Source organism: Buceros rhinoceros, unplaced genomic scaffold (assembly GCF_000710305.1).
Source record: "Buceros rhinoceros silvestris isolate BGI_N320 unplaced genomic scaffold, ASM71030v1 scaffold9142, whole genome shotgun sequence".
Lineage (NCBI taxonomy): Eukaryota > Metazoa > Chordata > Aves > Bucerotiformes > Bucerotidae > Buceros > Buceros rhinoceros.
The window spans coordinates 60,142-75,085 of record NW_010400680.1 but is presented as its reverse complement, the minus strand read 5'-3'; the positions used below and the strand labels follow the sequence as shown (position 1 = coordinate 75,085).

Genomic DNA, 14,944 nt, shown 5'->3' with positions numbered 1-14,944 from the left:
CCCAGGGCAGTGGTGGAGTCACCATCCCTGGAGGTATTAAAAAGATGTGTAGATGTGGTGCTGAGCAACATGATTTAGTGGTGATCTGGCAGTGCTGGGTGAACGGACTTGATGGTCTTAAAGGTCTTTTCCAACCTAAATGGTTCTGTGATTCATTGTCTACTGAAATGATAATGGTGAGTTCCATGTTTTATGCTACTTACATAGTCAGTACGTGTCAGAGATGATTAATGACTTTTTCAATTTTTAGATTCGAAAGCAGCAGAAAGAGCATGCAGAGCTAATTGAGGAGTATCGAATCAAGCAGCAGCAGCAGTGTGGAATGGCACCCCATGCCATAATGCCAGGTGTCCAGGCTCAACCACCAATGGTTCCGGGAGGAACAGCACCAGCAATGAATCAGCAAAATTTCCCCATGGTGGCACAACAGCTCCAGCATCAGCAACATACAGTGGTAATCCCTGGGCAACCCAACCCAACCAGAATGCCAAATTTATCTGGATGGCAGTCTGCAAATGCCCCTGCAAGTCATATTTCCATGAATCCAGCAAGGATGCAGCCTCCAATGACGCCGTTGCCAATTACTCCTGGTACACCAGCTCCAGTGCCTGGCCCAAGTGCAACTGCACAGTCAGGGCCGCCACCAAGGGTGGAGTTTGAGGACAACAACCCTTTTAGTGAAAGTTTTCAAGAGCGTGAAAGAAAGGAACGTTTACGAGAGCAACAGGAACGGCAACGCATCCAGCTTATGCAGGAGGTAGATCGGCAGAGGGCTTTGCAGCAGAGGATGGAACTGGAACAGCACGGTATGATAGGGACTGAACTGAATAACAAAACATCCCTATCTCAGATACCTTTCTTTAATTCTGATCTACCTTGTGATTTCATACAAACTCCGCGACCCCTTCAGCAGTCTCCTCAGCATCAACAGCAACCAATGGGGCAGATTCTGCCACAAGGTTCTGTGACTTCGCCTCCTGCCACAAATTTTATGCAAAGCAGTGAGCGAAGGCCAGTGGGACCTACAGCTTTTGGACCTGATGCATCTGCTGTTCCAGGTGGAGCCCCTAATTTCCATAACGTAAAACAAAGCCATGGGAATCTCCCTGGGGCTGCCTTTACGCAAAACCAAGTCAGGCCTCCGTTTGCTTCTGCCGTACCTTCATCTACAGTACTAGGAAGTGGTGCCCCATGTGGTTCGGACACTAGTGTGCCCCAGGCAACAAATTTCCCTGGATCAAGCCAGTCTCTCATACAGCTATATTCTGACATAATCCCAGAGGAGAAAGGAAAAAAGAAAAGGACACGAAAAAAGAAAAAGGACGACGATGCCGAATCAATAAAAGCCCCATCAACTCCACATTCAGATATAACTGCACCATCAACTCCAACCATTTCTGATTCTACCTCCACCCCCACAGTTAACACCCCCAATGAACTTTCACGACATCAAGATGAACAAGAGCCAGCGGAATTAACGGGCCCATCAGTGTCAAACGTAGGAGAGAGCCAGACCTCTCCAGAGCTGGAATGTAAGCTGCCCAGCAGTCTGCCGCAGAAACAGCCGAGTGTCGGTACAGAGGCTGAGAAGGCTAAAACAGATACACCTACCAGCATTCAAGAAGTTAAACTAGAAAAGGCAGACACTGAACAGTGCTCGGGTCAAGCTGAGCCTAAACCAGAAAATCCAAGCAGTATTAAGGTGGAAGAAGATAAGGCCACAGCACAGCCTGCCTCTTCAGCTCAGAGTCCAGCACAACCAGCTAGCGTTCCAGCAGCGAAAGGAGAGTCAGGGAATGAACTGCTGAAACACCTGCTTAAAAATAAGAAGTCCTCATCCCTTCTAAATCAGAAATCAGAGAACAGCAGCCGCACAGAAGAGGAGGCTTCTGGGGATAAGAAGTTAACAGAGAAGCCGAACCCAGCTGAAGGAGTGGTGAGCCTGCTACTGGTTTTGTTGTACAGTGGTCATCAACGATCAACAGCTAGTTTGTGCGTTTACCGTGGGCGTTTGTGGGAATTTGGGGGAGATAACCTACCTGCACAAGGGTGGAATAAACAGCTTCAAGGAATTCTTACCTCCCTTCCTGCTTTTGCTCCATGAGGAAATCATATGTTACAAAAAGAACAAATTTTAGTATGACTTTGTAGGTCAGTGCATTCAGAAATTAAAGTGCAGAAAATAGTTTTTCTGTAGCTAATCATCTTAAAAATGCTACTTCCAAATATTTACCAACATTAAGGCCATATCTTGCAGGATACGGCATGTCCGTATGCTGCTTTCTTCTGTGGCTCCACCTTAGTCATGTGTAGGATGACCCATGCACCTTGGCAGAGGCTTCACGGCCCTTCGTCTGCTCCATTTGGAGTGTTCTGTGAATGAGCCGTGCTTGGGTTTTGCCCCTGAAAATCATATATCGTTGCTTATTTTAGTAGAGGCTGTGCTTTAGGATTTTTACTGAGTGCTGAAATTCTTAAATTTCCTAAAATTGCTGGATTTTTGTGTTACAGAATATTTCTCTTATTAATTCTATTTTGTTGGAAGGGAGCGTTAATTCATTATATGATTTAATAATTTATAAGGTTCTTCAAAACAGACCTAAAGAAAATTGCTTTCTGTGGAGGTAGGATACACCTTAGATTTGTTGGTCATTTTATTGTAATCCATACTATCTTCTCAGCTTTTTTTCTATCTCTAATTTTGAGACAAAATTTAAACATGTTCAAAACGAATAAAGATTGAGAAAATTAAAGGTAATTGTAAGCAGCAGGTAAGTGTAAAGATCCACAGTTAAAACTTACAGGACAGGAATAGTGTGACAGTACTTGTGGTAGGGGTCACACAGAGCTGTTTAAAATAATAATTGATAAAAAGCAATGGGACATCTCTTTTGTTTCTCCACTGTCGTTGGGTTACAAAGCCCCACTCTGATTACTTCTACGCAACTATCCTTTTATGTGAAGAATGGCCTTGCAAATTCCTTCTGAAAGTATTTCAGCAAGTGGCGCGATCCAGAAGTGTTTCACAGCACTGTTTTTGCATCTAACCTCAAAATACATTTGTATCGTATTAACTTAGGTGCTGTTTTTCTGTAACCAAGTCTGCCTTTCATTGTGCCCTCAAGAAACTCTCCACGGTTGCATGCAGATGTAACTTTATTTTAGGAGGTATTCAAAAGAGATTGTTTCTTGTCTGTGAGTTTCTAACGATGTTTTGCGATGCCAGCGGCGTTAACGATAAGTCGTAATTCTGTGTGTAGGGACAGTACAGCAGTGGCAGTTGCTGGTGAGACAGCAAAGTAAACAAACCGTAAAGTACAGTTAGTTATCGATGAGATTTATTATACCGTGCATGTTCTTTTGGACTACGGTGCAGTAAATTTGAATGAACTGTGTATTAAAATGTGAAAAATTCTGCTTCACTTCTTTTTTTATACCAGCAAACTGCAGGAAACCAGATGCAAGGTGCATTTGGGTGTAGTAACAGCCAGCTTCAGAGAACAGATGCAGGACCTGAAACCAAGAAACAGAGAAGTAAGCGAACTCAGAGGACAGGAGAGAAGGCGGCTCCTCGGTCCAAGAAAAGAAAAAAAGAGGAAGAAGAAAAGCAAGCTATTTACCCTAATGCTGATACGTTCATCCAGCTAAAGCAGGTAGGTATACGGGTGCTGGGTGATGTGTCAAGGGGACTCTTGAAAGAGTGGACTTCTCAAGACAGCGGTGAGGTTGATCATGAAGTTGAATTTTGAGTACAGGGTGTAGGAAATTTGTAGCGTGGAGTTTATTTCAGTTTGTAAGATTTACTGACATGGCAGGCGTTTGGTGGTCTGGAAGCTATGGAGTTCCTGCCAGCTCGGGCAGCCTCTGTGGCTGAACTGGCTGGGGGGCCGAGCTGCGGCGCTGCTCGGCCGGGGCAAAGGCGTTTGGTGGTCTGGAAGCTATGGAGTTCCTGCCAGCTCGGGCAGCCTCTGTGGCTGAACTGGCTGGGAGCCAGAGCTGTGGCTCTGCTGGCCAGGGACCACCTTCCTTAACAAAGAGAGGCATGTGCTAGACATGGTTTTCTGATTGTGGGGAAATTCCAATTATTTTTTTTTAAATAGGAAACCACTCTACTGATGTTTGGAGTTTTGCAATGCTTCTGTATTATAGTTAGAAATGAATTTTTTTTTCTTTTAATACAGCAGCTTTCTCTTCTGCCTTTGATGGAACCAATAATTGGAGTGAGCTTTGCACACTTTCTTCCCTATGGCAGTGGCCAGCTAAATGGTGGAAACCGACTTGTGGGAAGTTTTGGTAGTGCTACTCTTGATGGGGCCTCAGATTACTACTCCCAGCTCATTTACAAGGTGCGGTTTTAATCTGGATTTCTATTGTGTTCCCTCTATGGAAAAAGAAGCTTATGACCTTATTGTCATGAGTTGGTTAGATTTCCTGCCTTTTATGCAACGAGAAGAAAATAATTTTCTATTGCTAGACTAGATAGACAGTGCAGTGGTGAAACAGTCACCACTGGTTTACTCTTAAAGTGGAAATCAGTTCTGGAAACTGTGTTGTAAACTAAATAAAAACTACAAATATTCCTTTTTAAAATGGATGCTAAATAGTGAAAATTGTAATTACAGGTTTATGGAGCAGAAAAGGCTGAATTTTCAGTACTTTGCTAGGTCATTAAAAGCATTAAAGCATTTCTTAATGTGAATTAAATGGGAAATAAACTTCCCTCATTTGTCCTCGAAGCCCTGACTAAGAACCTGAGAACTCTGAGCAAAATAGACTGTTTGTTGATGAGCTAATAACCCACAGGATTTAAAACTCAGTCTCTGAGACCAGAGTGACAATATTGAGGAGCAGCAAGATAGTGAACAGACAGAATCAAATTTGCTGCTTGGCTGCCCTCATATAAAAACCTCAGTAACTTACTAAAAACCGGAGTTGTTTAGTCCATTCCAGCCTTACACGGCACGTAAACTGAGAATGTGACCCAGCAGAAATAGCTGCTGTGGTCAAAAGTGAATAAAAAGTATTAGCTTTGTAAGCATGACTGCAGGAAGAACAAGTTCTGAAGTTTATCGTTTAATTTTTGCTTAAAATATGTGCAGTTAAGTAGGCTAGCGAGAAGTAGCCTGGGGTGTGAACTTGCAGAGTATCTGCTTCTCCATGGTAACTGCTTCGGGGAAAGCTCACCCTGCGCTTAAAGTGAGGTAGCTTCCCTTTTAGTGACAGTCGGCTGAGCTGACTTGTTCACGGTGGTGGAGAGTCACTGTGGAATAGCTCAGTCTTAAATTCAGACCTTTGCTTAAACTGCAGGAACTTGTTGGGGCTCCCAAGCCATTCCTGAAGTTGTTCTTTGTGCTTTTCTGTAAATAATTTAGCTATCTCTTCCTCCAGCAATTCATACTCCTCATGAAAACCTGTTTTGCTGGTAATACCATTGATAGAAGAAAGGCAAAGCATTGTGTCTTTTACAGTAGATACTTCCATGTGTTTGGTCACATACTGGAGAAGTAACTGTCAGTGCTTACCAGTGCTACCTCTGGGTGTAAAAGGAGGCGAGTGGGTTACGTTGTCTAGTACTAGAACAGGGCATGTTTTCACCGTGTGTTCTGTGGCTGACTTATGGTTCTTTAATCTCACGCAGCAGAACAATCTGAGCAATCCTCCGACACCCCCAGCCTCTCTTCCTCCCACACCACCTCCAGTGGCATGCCAGAAATTGGTAAATGGCTTCGCAACCACTGAGGAACTTGCTGGCAAGGCTGGTGTGTTAGGAGGTCATGATGGTAAGACTTACTACGTATTGTTTCCATAATAAATGAGTCAAGTTTGTAGCACATGAATAAGTAGGTATCTTGGATGCTTTTCAGTTGCTATAGTCTTATTTTATAAAAACAGTGTGCCGGGACTCTTTAAGGTTGTTACCATTGTTTTCCAGCTTTATTTTACACCAGTGTAGTGTCATATGATAGCCTTTTCCCTGTGCCCTCTCAAAAACACGTCGAGATCTAGAAGCGCTCTTCAGAAATGAAAAAGAAAACCTCAAAATCCATTTTTTATATCCAGTACGAATGACTAACCAGTTAGTTGAGTGAGCTCAGGAGCGGTCTACCCAGAACGTGTCCTCAGCAGGCTTTGTCTGCAGCCAGCATATTAAAATTGCTTTTTGTTAAAATAAGGACTTCATAAGGACTGTTCAGTGATTAAAATGCCTTTTCCCCACCACTTTTCCTTTGTTGTTACAAAGTCATTTTGCTTTTTTTTTTAAAGTAAAACAAAACTCCTTGCTTCCTGGTAGGAGGCACACACAAAAGCCTTTCAAGTTCTCTTTGCTCAAAATTTGTGGTGTTTTTTTTTTTTTTTAATATGGAGATTAATTGTGAATGGTCAAATATTTTTGAACTACAAGTGGGTGAGAGCGGTGTTACCCTCTGCAGTAATGCCTTGGTTGTATCAGGTATCCACCATACCCTGATGCACAGTGTGTATTGGTGGGAGAGCTGCACAGGTGTCTCATGGTGCTGCGTGCTTCTGTTTTCAGTTACCAAAGCTCTGGGACCAAAGCAGTTCCAGTTGCCTTTCAGACCACCAGAAGATTTATTAGCAAGAGCAATGACTCAGGGCCCTAAAACTGTGGATGTTCCTGCTTCACTTCCAACCCCACCTCACAACAATCAGGAGGAGTTAAGGTAGGTTTTCCTGGATATCTTCAAAAACATACCTGGACCAGATTTTTTGACCTTTTAGTAGGAAATAAGACTGTGAGGGCATGAGGAAATGAAATCCATTGTGCAGAGAATGTAATGGAATAGTTTGTCCTGCTTGACTCTTGCATATGTAGAGAGCAGCACAGAGAAGTAGGTGACTTCTGCCAGTGCTAGACTCTCGATTCTGTTAAAATTGTTAAGAATTCATTATCTTGCTTTCTTAAAAGTGGAAGAAAATTATACAAATCACTGTTTTTTTCTGGAGCATCATGGTACAGTAGCATGACAGTATATGACTGCCCTACTGCACAGCAGAACTGTGCAAGTGTCAGCCCGAAAGTACCCCAGCTCTGCTCAGTTCCTGTTACCATGTGAGAAATACGTGCTAGAAACGCGACTCTCCCTTCCACTTGCCTCACCAAAATTGGGCGGATGGAGCCATGGGGAACAGACAGGCCTGTGATCACAGAATCAGAATCACAGAATCATCATCCGGCCGGAAGAGACCTCAAAGATCATCGAGTCCAACCGTTGCCCTTACACTGCCAGGGTCCCTACACCATGTCCCTCAACACCAGATCCACACGATTTTTAAACACTTCCAGGGATGGGGACTCCACCACCTCCCTAGGCAACCCGTTCCAATGATGGAGCCTGGGCTTTGATAGTGCCTCTGTTTTCCTTTATATATCTTCCCCAAGTACCCACCGTGCGCAGTGGAGTATGAGATACCCAGAAGTAATGGCCTACCACGTGGTTGCGCTCCATGACACATAGCAAGAAGCAGGTTCATTATAGCTCCCTCTCACGGTTCGTAAGTTTGGCTTTCCGGAGGTTTTTAACCTGTTTCCAAAACAGCTTTTTGGGGTTTTGTTCCAGGGTTCAAGATCACTGTGAGGACAGGGACACTCCTGACAGCTTTGTTCCTTCTTCCTCTCCTGAAAGCGTGGTGGGAATGGAAATCAGTAGGTATCCAGACTTGTCAGTTGTAAAGGAGGAGAACCCAGAACCTGTACCATCTCCCATCATTCCCATCCTACCTAGCAGTACTGGAAAAGGTGAGACTGCAGCAGAACCAACAGTTTGAACTAGGGGTTTTTGTTTGTTTTGGCTTGGGGTTTTTTTTTGCATTCACATGTACAATTGTGTACAATTAACCTGGTGTATTCCATTTTATTTGCAGGTTCAGAAGCCAAAAGGAATTACATAAAATCAGAACCCGGTTCAGGAGCATTACCTGGTTCTGGTTTCTTTGCCTCTCAGCTTGGACCATCCCAGAATGGTCCTAAATCTGGCCTTATATCTGTAGCAATTACTTTGCATCCCACAGCTGCCGAGGTAAAAGAAATAAGCCTGTCTGACATATATGAAGTACAGCAGCAGTTAATGTATTTTATATATGGTGAATACGAAGCGTAGTGCAATAAAGCAGCTGTTGCAGTCTGCTAATAATTTATGTTACTGCTCTCTTAACTGCCTGTCTGATGAAAACAAAGGTATGTTTTTATTATTGTTTCTAGAACATTAGTAGCGTTGTAGCGGCATTCTCCAACCTGCTTCATGTCAGAATTCCCAACAGTTACGAGGTTAGTAACGCTCCAGATGTCCCATCCTCCATGGCAACTGCCCACAGTCACAGAGTGAACCCGTCTGTGGAATACAGGCATCACTTACTCCTTCAGGGTCCTCAGGCAGGATCCATGGGACCTGCCAGGATCGTAGGGTCATACGGCCTGAAGCAGCCTAATGTGCCATTTCCTGCAAGCAGCAATGGTGAGTGGGCATTAATTCCTTTACGTTTTCAGTACCAGAATTTCAGCTGTGTCAGTGTTAATGCATTTCAGCCTCTTAAATTCATACTCTAGAATTTAATTGATTCTTGTTCTAAATAATGCTTTCCTCTTCTTACGTGGCCAGTACATGTGGACTTGCTCCTGATGTTAGCCATAACTTAACAGGTCTGGTCCACCTCTGATTTCCATTATGTTATCTACGTCACACCCAGTGAGGTGTTTCTTCCCGTAGTTTTTTAATCTGGTCTGCTTTTAAATCCCATCGTTCACAAAGATTGTTCCTATGCTGGAAAACTTGTTATAGCTGTTGAAGCATGTATCCCTGTGCTGGTTTAGTTTTTCATTTCTTGCACAAGAACATGGTTTTGCCTTGTTGTTCGTACAGTTGGATTCGGTCTATTCTAAACCATTTCCCCCTCAGGACGCAGTTCAAGGCTTGCCTTCCATGCCTGATCCAGGAGGATGCTGCTTCTCTAGACCACTGAGGAATATGGAGACTTCTCATAAATGTGGTTTAATCCGATATGGCTTCTAACAGGCTTCTCTATTTTGTAGGTATAGCAGGCTACAAGGATCACAGTCAGAATATTGCAGAAGGCTCGGCGCTGAGACCTCGATGGTGCTCTCATTGCAAAGTCGTGGTTCTTGGCAGTGGTGTGCGGAAGTCCTTCAAAGACCTGCCTTTCCTTAAACAGGTACTGCAGATGAAGCCACCAGAGAGTACTGCTCGTCATGCTGACTCATGCCACTTCCAGGTTTCTTTGTAGTTTCCCTTTTATGTGCATCCCAATTCAGGATGGGACATTCAAGCACATTTTTGGTACAAATAAGAAATGTTGAAGTTGTTAAATAAAATTCATTTCAGTAAATTACATAAAATAGGTCCCATATATGGCAGCTTCCTAAGTTCTGCTGCTGACCTCCTTCCGTGGCCACCTCAGGAACCTTAAGGCAAAAGGGATTTCTTTGTGAGGCAGCAGCATATTGCCATGTCAGGGAGTGTTGTAAGAGCAAGAAAACTTGTACTCTGTTTGAGCTGGAATCCACCTTCAGCCTCAGTCTCCTGTACCTGCGCTGGGAACTGTCACTCATTCAAAAAGCACCATTGCTCTTTCAGTGATGTTGAGGTAGTTATGCAGCAAAATTGATGCACAACAGTGGGTTCATGTAAAAAAAGCACTGAATTCCCAGTAATGTTTGGCAGGTGGATCAGTAAGATAAACCAGTATGATGTGTCTTTGATGAGGCTGAAATGAGATGTTCTTTTGCCACCTAAACAAAATGGGTTTTCCTTTGCAAGTCTGCCCGTGGAGCAGATGGGTGCATGGTATGGAAGGCTTTATTTTGATTGTTAAACTTCTGTTAAAGGCAAGAAATGCTGAAGAACAAGGTTGTAGGTGGTGGTAACGTTAGATGTCAAATAATCAAGTATTTATATCACAGTATTGCTCATTATTTCACAAATGTTCTACAAACAGAGAGTTTCTAGCCAGATTGGAAGACGTTTCATTACACTTACTATGTGAAGAATGGTTTTAAAATGCACTTCTGATCATCTTCTGTGTTTGATTCCCAGGATTCCCAAGAAGGCTCTGATAAAATGAAGGACATTGTATTCTGTAGCAACAACTGCTTTGTTCTTTATTCAACAGCTGTGCAAGCAAAAAACTCCGAGAACAAAGTAAGTGTCAAATGCTGATAGACCCCAGTGAGCAGGAATTATTGCAGCTATATTTTGAAGAACAGAAAGGGGGCGAGGAGGAAGTTTGCTCTTCATTTTAGCAGTTTATAAATGGATTGCTCCATATTCAGACGCTGAGATGCTGAACCAGCAGCACGAAGTAAAACTCCTATTTGCAGAACTTGCTGTCAGACAGAGATGCATGGCAGAACTGCAGCCACCTTTTGCTGTCCTTACGAGCTTTAAAGGTGTGGCCTCAAAGTCGTTCCTTAAGTTCTCTGGGCATTGTACAAAACCACAGATACATCTTTAAGGGCCGAGTTCTGCGTTTTGGTTTGGCTGATACAGTAAAAAAACAATCAAAACGGTGCAAACAACAACTGAACAGCAATTTGTTCTCCAGCTCCAGTGAACCTTTGTTCCCTAAACCCAGGGCCAGAACAGGCTGTGTGCGTCAAGCGCTACCTCAGTAGTACCTCGTGCTCCTGTATTTCCTGTAGTTTGCAGCCTTCCTTCAAATGCATCCTACTTATTTTTCCAGAGGAAATTTAAAAAAAACCCCAAACCTGGAGGAGAAGATGACTCCACATCCTTTTAGGGTCCCCTGTAGCTCATTTTCACTAGTCATTAAATATTTAAACAGGGTAACATTTCTGCACAAGTACATCAGCATGTACATAATTAAGTTAATTAAATGTCATGTGCGGCCTCTTCATTCTTCCATTTACTCTTTCAAGATTAATCATACAAACCACATTAAGCACTTCTTAATCTAAACTTCCTTTGTTGTTCTTGTTTTCTCTCCTTTTTTGTTTTTTAACAAACCTCTGCAGGTGTAATTCTTGTTTACTGTGTCTGAATAGTTAAGTCCTTGAGGTGTATCTGATCGAGAGCCCTGCAGGAATTTCTTCCTCACTTGTTTCCAGGAAAAATATGTGGCTTTAATTCCAAATCTTCCCCTTGTAAATAGCAAGATTCTTACTCTTTAAATTAATATTGTGACCATATTTTAAGGTTATTTTGTGTTGTAAGAAAACTTTCTAAAAATATCTAAGAACTAAGTCTGTCGGTTAATTCGTCTGGTGCAATCGAGTATTTTTTCATTCAAAACCTGAACAAAGGATTATTTGTTCCTCCTCTTCTGTACTGAAGGCCACCACGGTCTAGGTTGACTGGGAGAACTTTTGTGCTCCATATCCCGGTGCAAGCCATGGTAACATGGATCAGGGTCATTTCCATCATGATTTTAGACATTCTGTGCCACGTCATGATTTTAGACATTCTGAGTAGCCTCTTCCACACTCACCTGGCCATGTTTTTGAGATACATTTAGTGGTTAATGGTTTGGGATTTTTTCTTATGAGTTTTCTGTTGATTTAGCAGGAATCGGCTCCATCTTTGCCACAGTCGCCACTGAAGGAGAGGCCACCTAAAGCATTCCATCAGTACAGCAACAACATCTCCACTTTGGATGTCCACTGTCTGCCTCAGCTGCAGGAAAAAGTTTCTCCACCGTCATCACCCCCCATCATGTTCCCCCCTGCGTTTGAAGCAGCCAAGGTAGAGGCAAAACCGGATGAGCTAAAGGTAACGGTGAAGCTAAAACCGAGGTTAAAAGCAATACACAGTAGTCTTGATGACTGTCGGCCTCCCAGTAAGAAATGGAAAGGAATGAAATGGAAAAAGTGGAGCATTCAGATTGTGATTCCTAAAGGATCATTCAAACCTCCTTGTGAAGAAGAAATAGATGAATTTCTTAAAAAACTGGGCACAACCCTTAAACCAGACCCCGTGCCTAAAGACTATAGGAAATGTTGCTTCTGTCACGAGGAAGGTGATGGATTAACTGATGGACCAGCGAGGCTTCTTAACCTGGATTTAGACCTTTGGGTCCATTTGAACTGTGCTCTTTGGTCTACAGAAGTCTACGAGACACAAGCTGGTGCCTTAATAAACGTGGAACTAGCACTGCGGAGAGGCTTGCAAATGAAATGCATGTTTTGTCACAAAATGGGTGCCACCAGCGGTTGTCACAGGTTAAGGTGCACCAATATTTATCACTTTACCTGTGCCATTAAAGCACAATGCATGTTTTTTAAAGACAAGACCATGCTTTGCCCCATGCACAAACCAAAGGGAACTCATGAGCAGGAACTTAGTTACTTTGCAGTCTTCAGGAGGGTCTACGTTCAGCGCGACGAAGTGCGGCAGATCGCTAGCATCGTCCAGCGAGGAGAACGCGACCACACTTTCCGTGTGGGAAGCCTGATTTTCCATGCTGTGGGTCAGCTGCTGCCACAGCAGATGCAGGCCTTCCACTCTTCAAAAGCTCTCTTCCCCGTGGGCTACGAGGCCAGCCGGCTGTACTGGAGCATGCGCTACGCCAACAGGCGCTGTCGCTATCTCTGCTCCATTGAGGAGAAGGATGGGCTGCCCTTGTTCGTCATCAAGGTCGTGGAGCAAGGCCACGAGGATCTGGTCCTTACTGACACAACACCAAAAGGTAAATTCTGTGAACTAAGGTGATGGCTTTTGGGGATCTGCTGTTTGTTTTGTTACTACGGATCCTGTGGTACGATGCTTGAGGTAAATGCTGCAGACACTGTTCTAACGTAGTGCTTATACCGAGCCTCCAGGGCCCATTTTTAATACCAGCCTGTGAAGGCTGAGGACACCTCTGAAGAACTGGTACAAGCTGCAAATAAGACTTGTTGCCAGTTTACAGAGGACGCGCGAGATACGAGTGTTGACAGTGAATTCGAATGGTCGGAATGTCAGCGCAGGTTTCCTTCCCTGAGAAGGGATTTTGTTTAGATACAAACGCATCGCTCAGTTCCCTTCCAGACAGCTTTCCTGAACTTACTAGTTACAAAAGGCAGCAGTGGGTTGACCATGGTGTCTCTGGAGGGATGAAGAATACATCAGGCCACGCAGCACCTGTACATGCACGTGGCCTGTGACGCTCTGGGTTCTTAACCCCGTTGTGCTGCGGGTGCTGGTCCCTCAGCCTCGCTCTGCCCGGTCCCACCCCTGCCGGGGAAGTTGCCCGCTGCAGCGGTGAGCTGGCTGTAGCCAGTCAGTGGACATGGAATACAGAGTTTGGTTTCAGAAAACCCTACCTGGTGCAGTTTTCTCAGGAGAATCCGTCTGTGTTCCCCTCAGAGGAGTGAAAGTTTTCATGCTGCAGATACTATAAGAGAATCGAGGGTGCAGTAGAAACGTCGTGTTTGTCTGGGATTTGTTCAGGAGAAGATAGCAACTCAGCGAATGATGGTCTGCTTCACTTTCTAAACTCGGGCCTGTCTGCACGCAGCCAGCGCCAAAATGCTGTTTCTGGTTCCCAACATCCTCAGGCACTCGTTTGGTAACGATTACAGTAGACTTTGGGTTTTTGGTCACCATAACTCTTTTCCCGTATGGGCGTGTAGGTGTGTGGGATAAGATCTTGGAGCCTGTTGCTTCTGTTAGAAAAGAATCTGAAATGCTCCAGCTGTTCCCCGGCTATTTGAAGGGTGAAGACCTCTTCGGTTTGACAGTGTCTGCCGTGGCCAGGATTGCCGAATCGGTGAGTCTTCACCACCCCAGTCCTTGCTGGATCACCCCCAATGTCGGGTATCTCATACGCGTGACAAGGGGAACGGGAAGCAGTGTGGAAAAGGAAATACTTTGCCACACACAATTAACATGCAATTACGTGGATTTTTTTTTTTCTTTCTTTTTGTCTGTTTTTTTTTTTTTGCAGCTGCCAGGGGTTGAGGCCTGTGAGAACTACACTTTCCGCTACGGCCGAAACCCCTTAATGGAACTCCCTCTTGCTATCAACCCCACGGGCTGTGCCCGTGCCGAGCCTAAAATGAGTACCCATGTCAAGAGGTTTGTGTTAAGGTATTTTGTTTTAATTTCACATAGTACAGCCCAGGGTTTATAGGCTGCTTAGGGTTATCTGTGCTTTCGTCTGCTGCTTACAAACCCTGTCGTCCCTGGCTGTGTATGTGCATGCCCCGGTCAGAGGAACCGCTTTGTGTCTCTGCTGTAGCTGGCTTTAAGTGTCTGTGCGTCTGGAAGAATTTTTAATGGGTTTCGTGGCTGTTTCGGAGAAATCTTCAGTTTGTCTTGTATTCTTTCCTGTTACATGCCCAACCCCTACAGGCCTCACACCTTGAACAGCACCAGCACATCGAAGTCATTTCAGAGCACAGTCACGGGAGAACTGAACGCGCCTTACAGTAAGCAGTTCGTCCATTCCAAGTCCTCTCAGTACCGCAAGATGAAAACCGAGTGGAAGTCCAACGTGTACCTGGCTCGCTCCCGGATTCAGGTCAGTTCTTGCTGTAGCAAACCTAGATTAAACGTGTCTTACCCTTGTATTTATACCTACTTTATGTATTTATTTTATATAAAAATATTTATATACAATTTCTGTTAAAAAAATCAAAACTAAAGCTATTGCAAAATGACCGCAAGTCTCGTTCCCAATTGGCAATTCTTACGTGGCGAATCACTTCCATAGATTAATCTTAAGAGAGATTTCTAATTACGGTCAATACCTTAAAAGTCCCTGTGTTACCGTCACCTAGGAAAAACATTTTCTTCAAGTTTTGGGGTTCTTTTTTTAGCATGTTTCTCAAAAATGTAGTAAAACTGAATAGCAATACAGCTAGAAGTCTGACACGCTCAGAGCACGCTGAGTACAGTCGTGTGAGACAGCGTGAAGAGCTCCACGCTTGTGCGCGCTGGGACCGGGAAGAGACTCGCTGCACTGTGTCGTG

At 44.0% G+C, this 14,944-nt stretch overlaps 1 protein-coding gene across 1 annotated transcript in view; it reads left to right on the top strand.

The window, feature by feature from the left end:
* Positions 1–14,944, top strand: part of KMT2C (lysine (K)-specific methyltransferase 2C) — a gene marked incomplete at its 5' end in the record, with an annotated part of 63,157 nt that overhangs the window by 45,838 nt on the left and 2,375 nt on the right. Inside the window, 14 exons of the mRNA XM_010131968.1 lie at positions 251–1,936; positions 3,441–3,653; positions 4,182–4,346; positions 5,639–5,780; positions 6,536–6,683; positions 7,581–7,759; positions 7,885–8,039; positions 8,222–8,474; positions 9,050–9,189; positions 10,071–10,175; positions 11,559–12,678; positions 13,604–13,740; positions 13,918–14,060; positions 14,325–14,493. Of these exons, the coding sequence (XP_010130270.1) occupies positions 251–1,936; positions 3,441–3,653; positions 4,182–4,346; positions 5,639–5,780; positions 6,536–6,683; positions 7,581–7,759; positions 7,885–8,039; positions 8,222–8,474; positions 9,050–9,189; positions 10,071–10,175; positions 11,559–12,678; positions 13,604–13,740; positions 13,918–14,060; positions 14,325–14,493 (4,755 nt within the window). The remainder of the gene's footprint in view (positions 1–250; positions 1,937–3,440; positions 3,654–4,181; positions 4,347–5,638; positions 5,781–6,535; positions 6,684–7,580; positions 7,760–7,884; positions 8,040–8,221; positions 8,475–9,049; positions 9,190–10,070; positions 10,176–11,558; positions 12,679–13,603; positions 13,741–13,917; positions 14,061–14,324; positions 14,494–14,944) is intronic.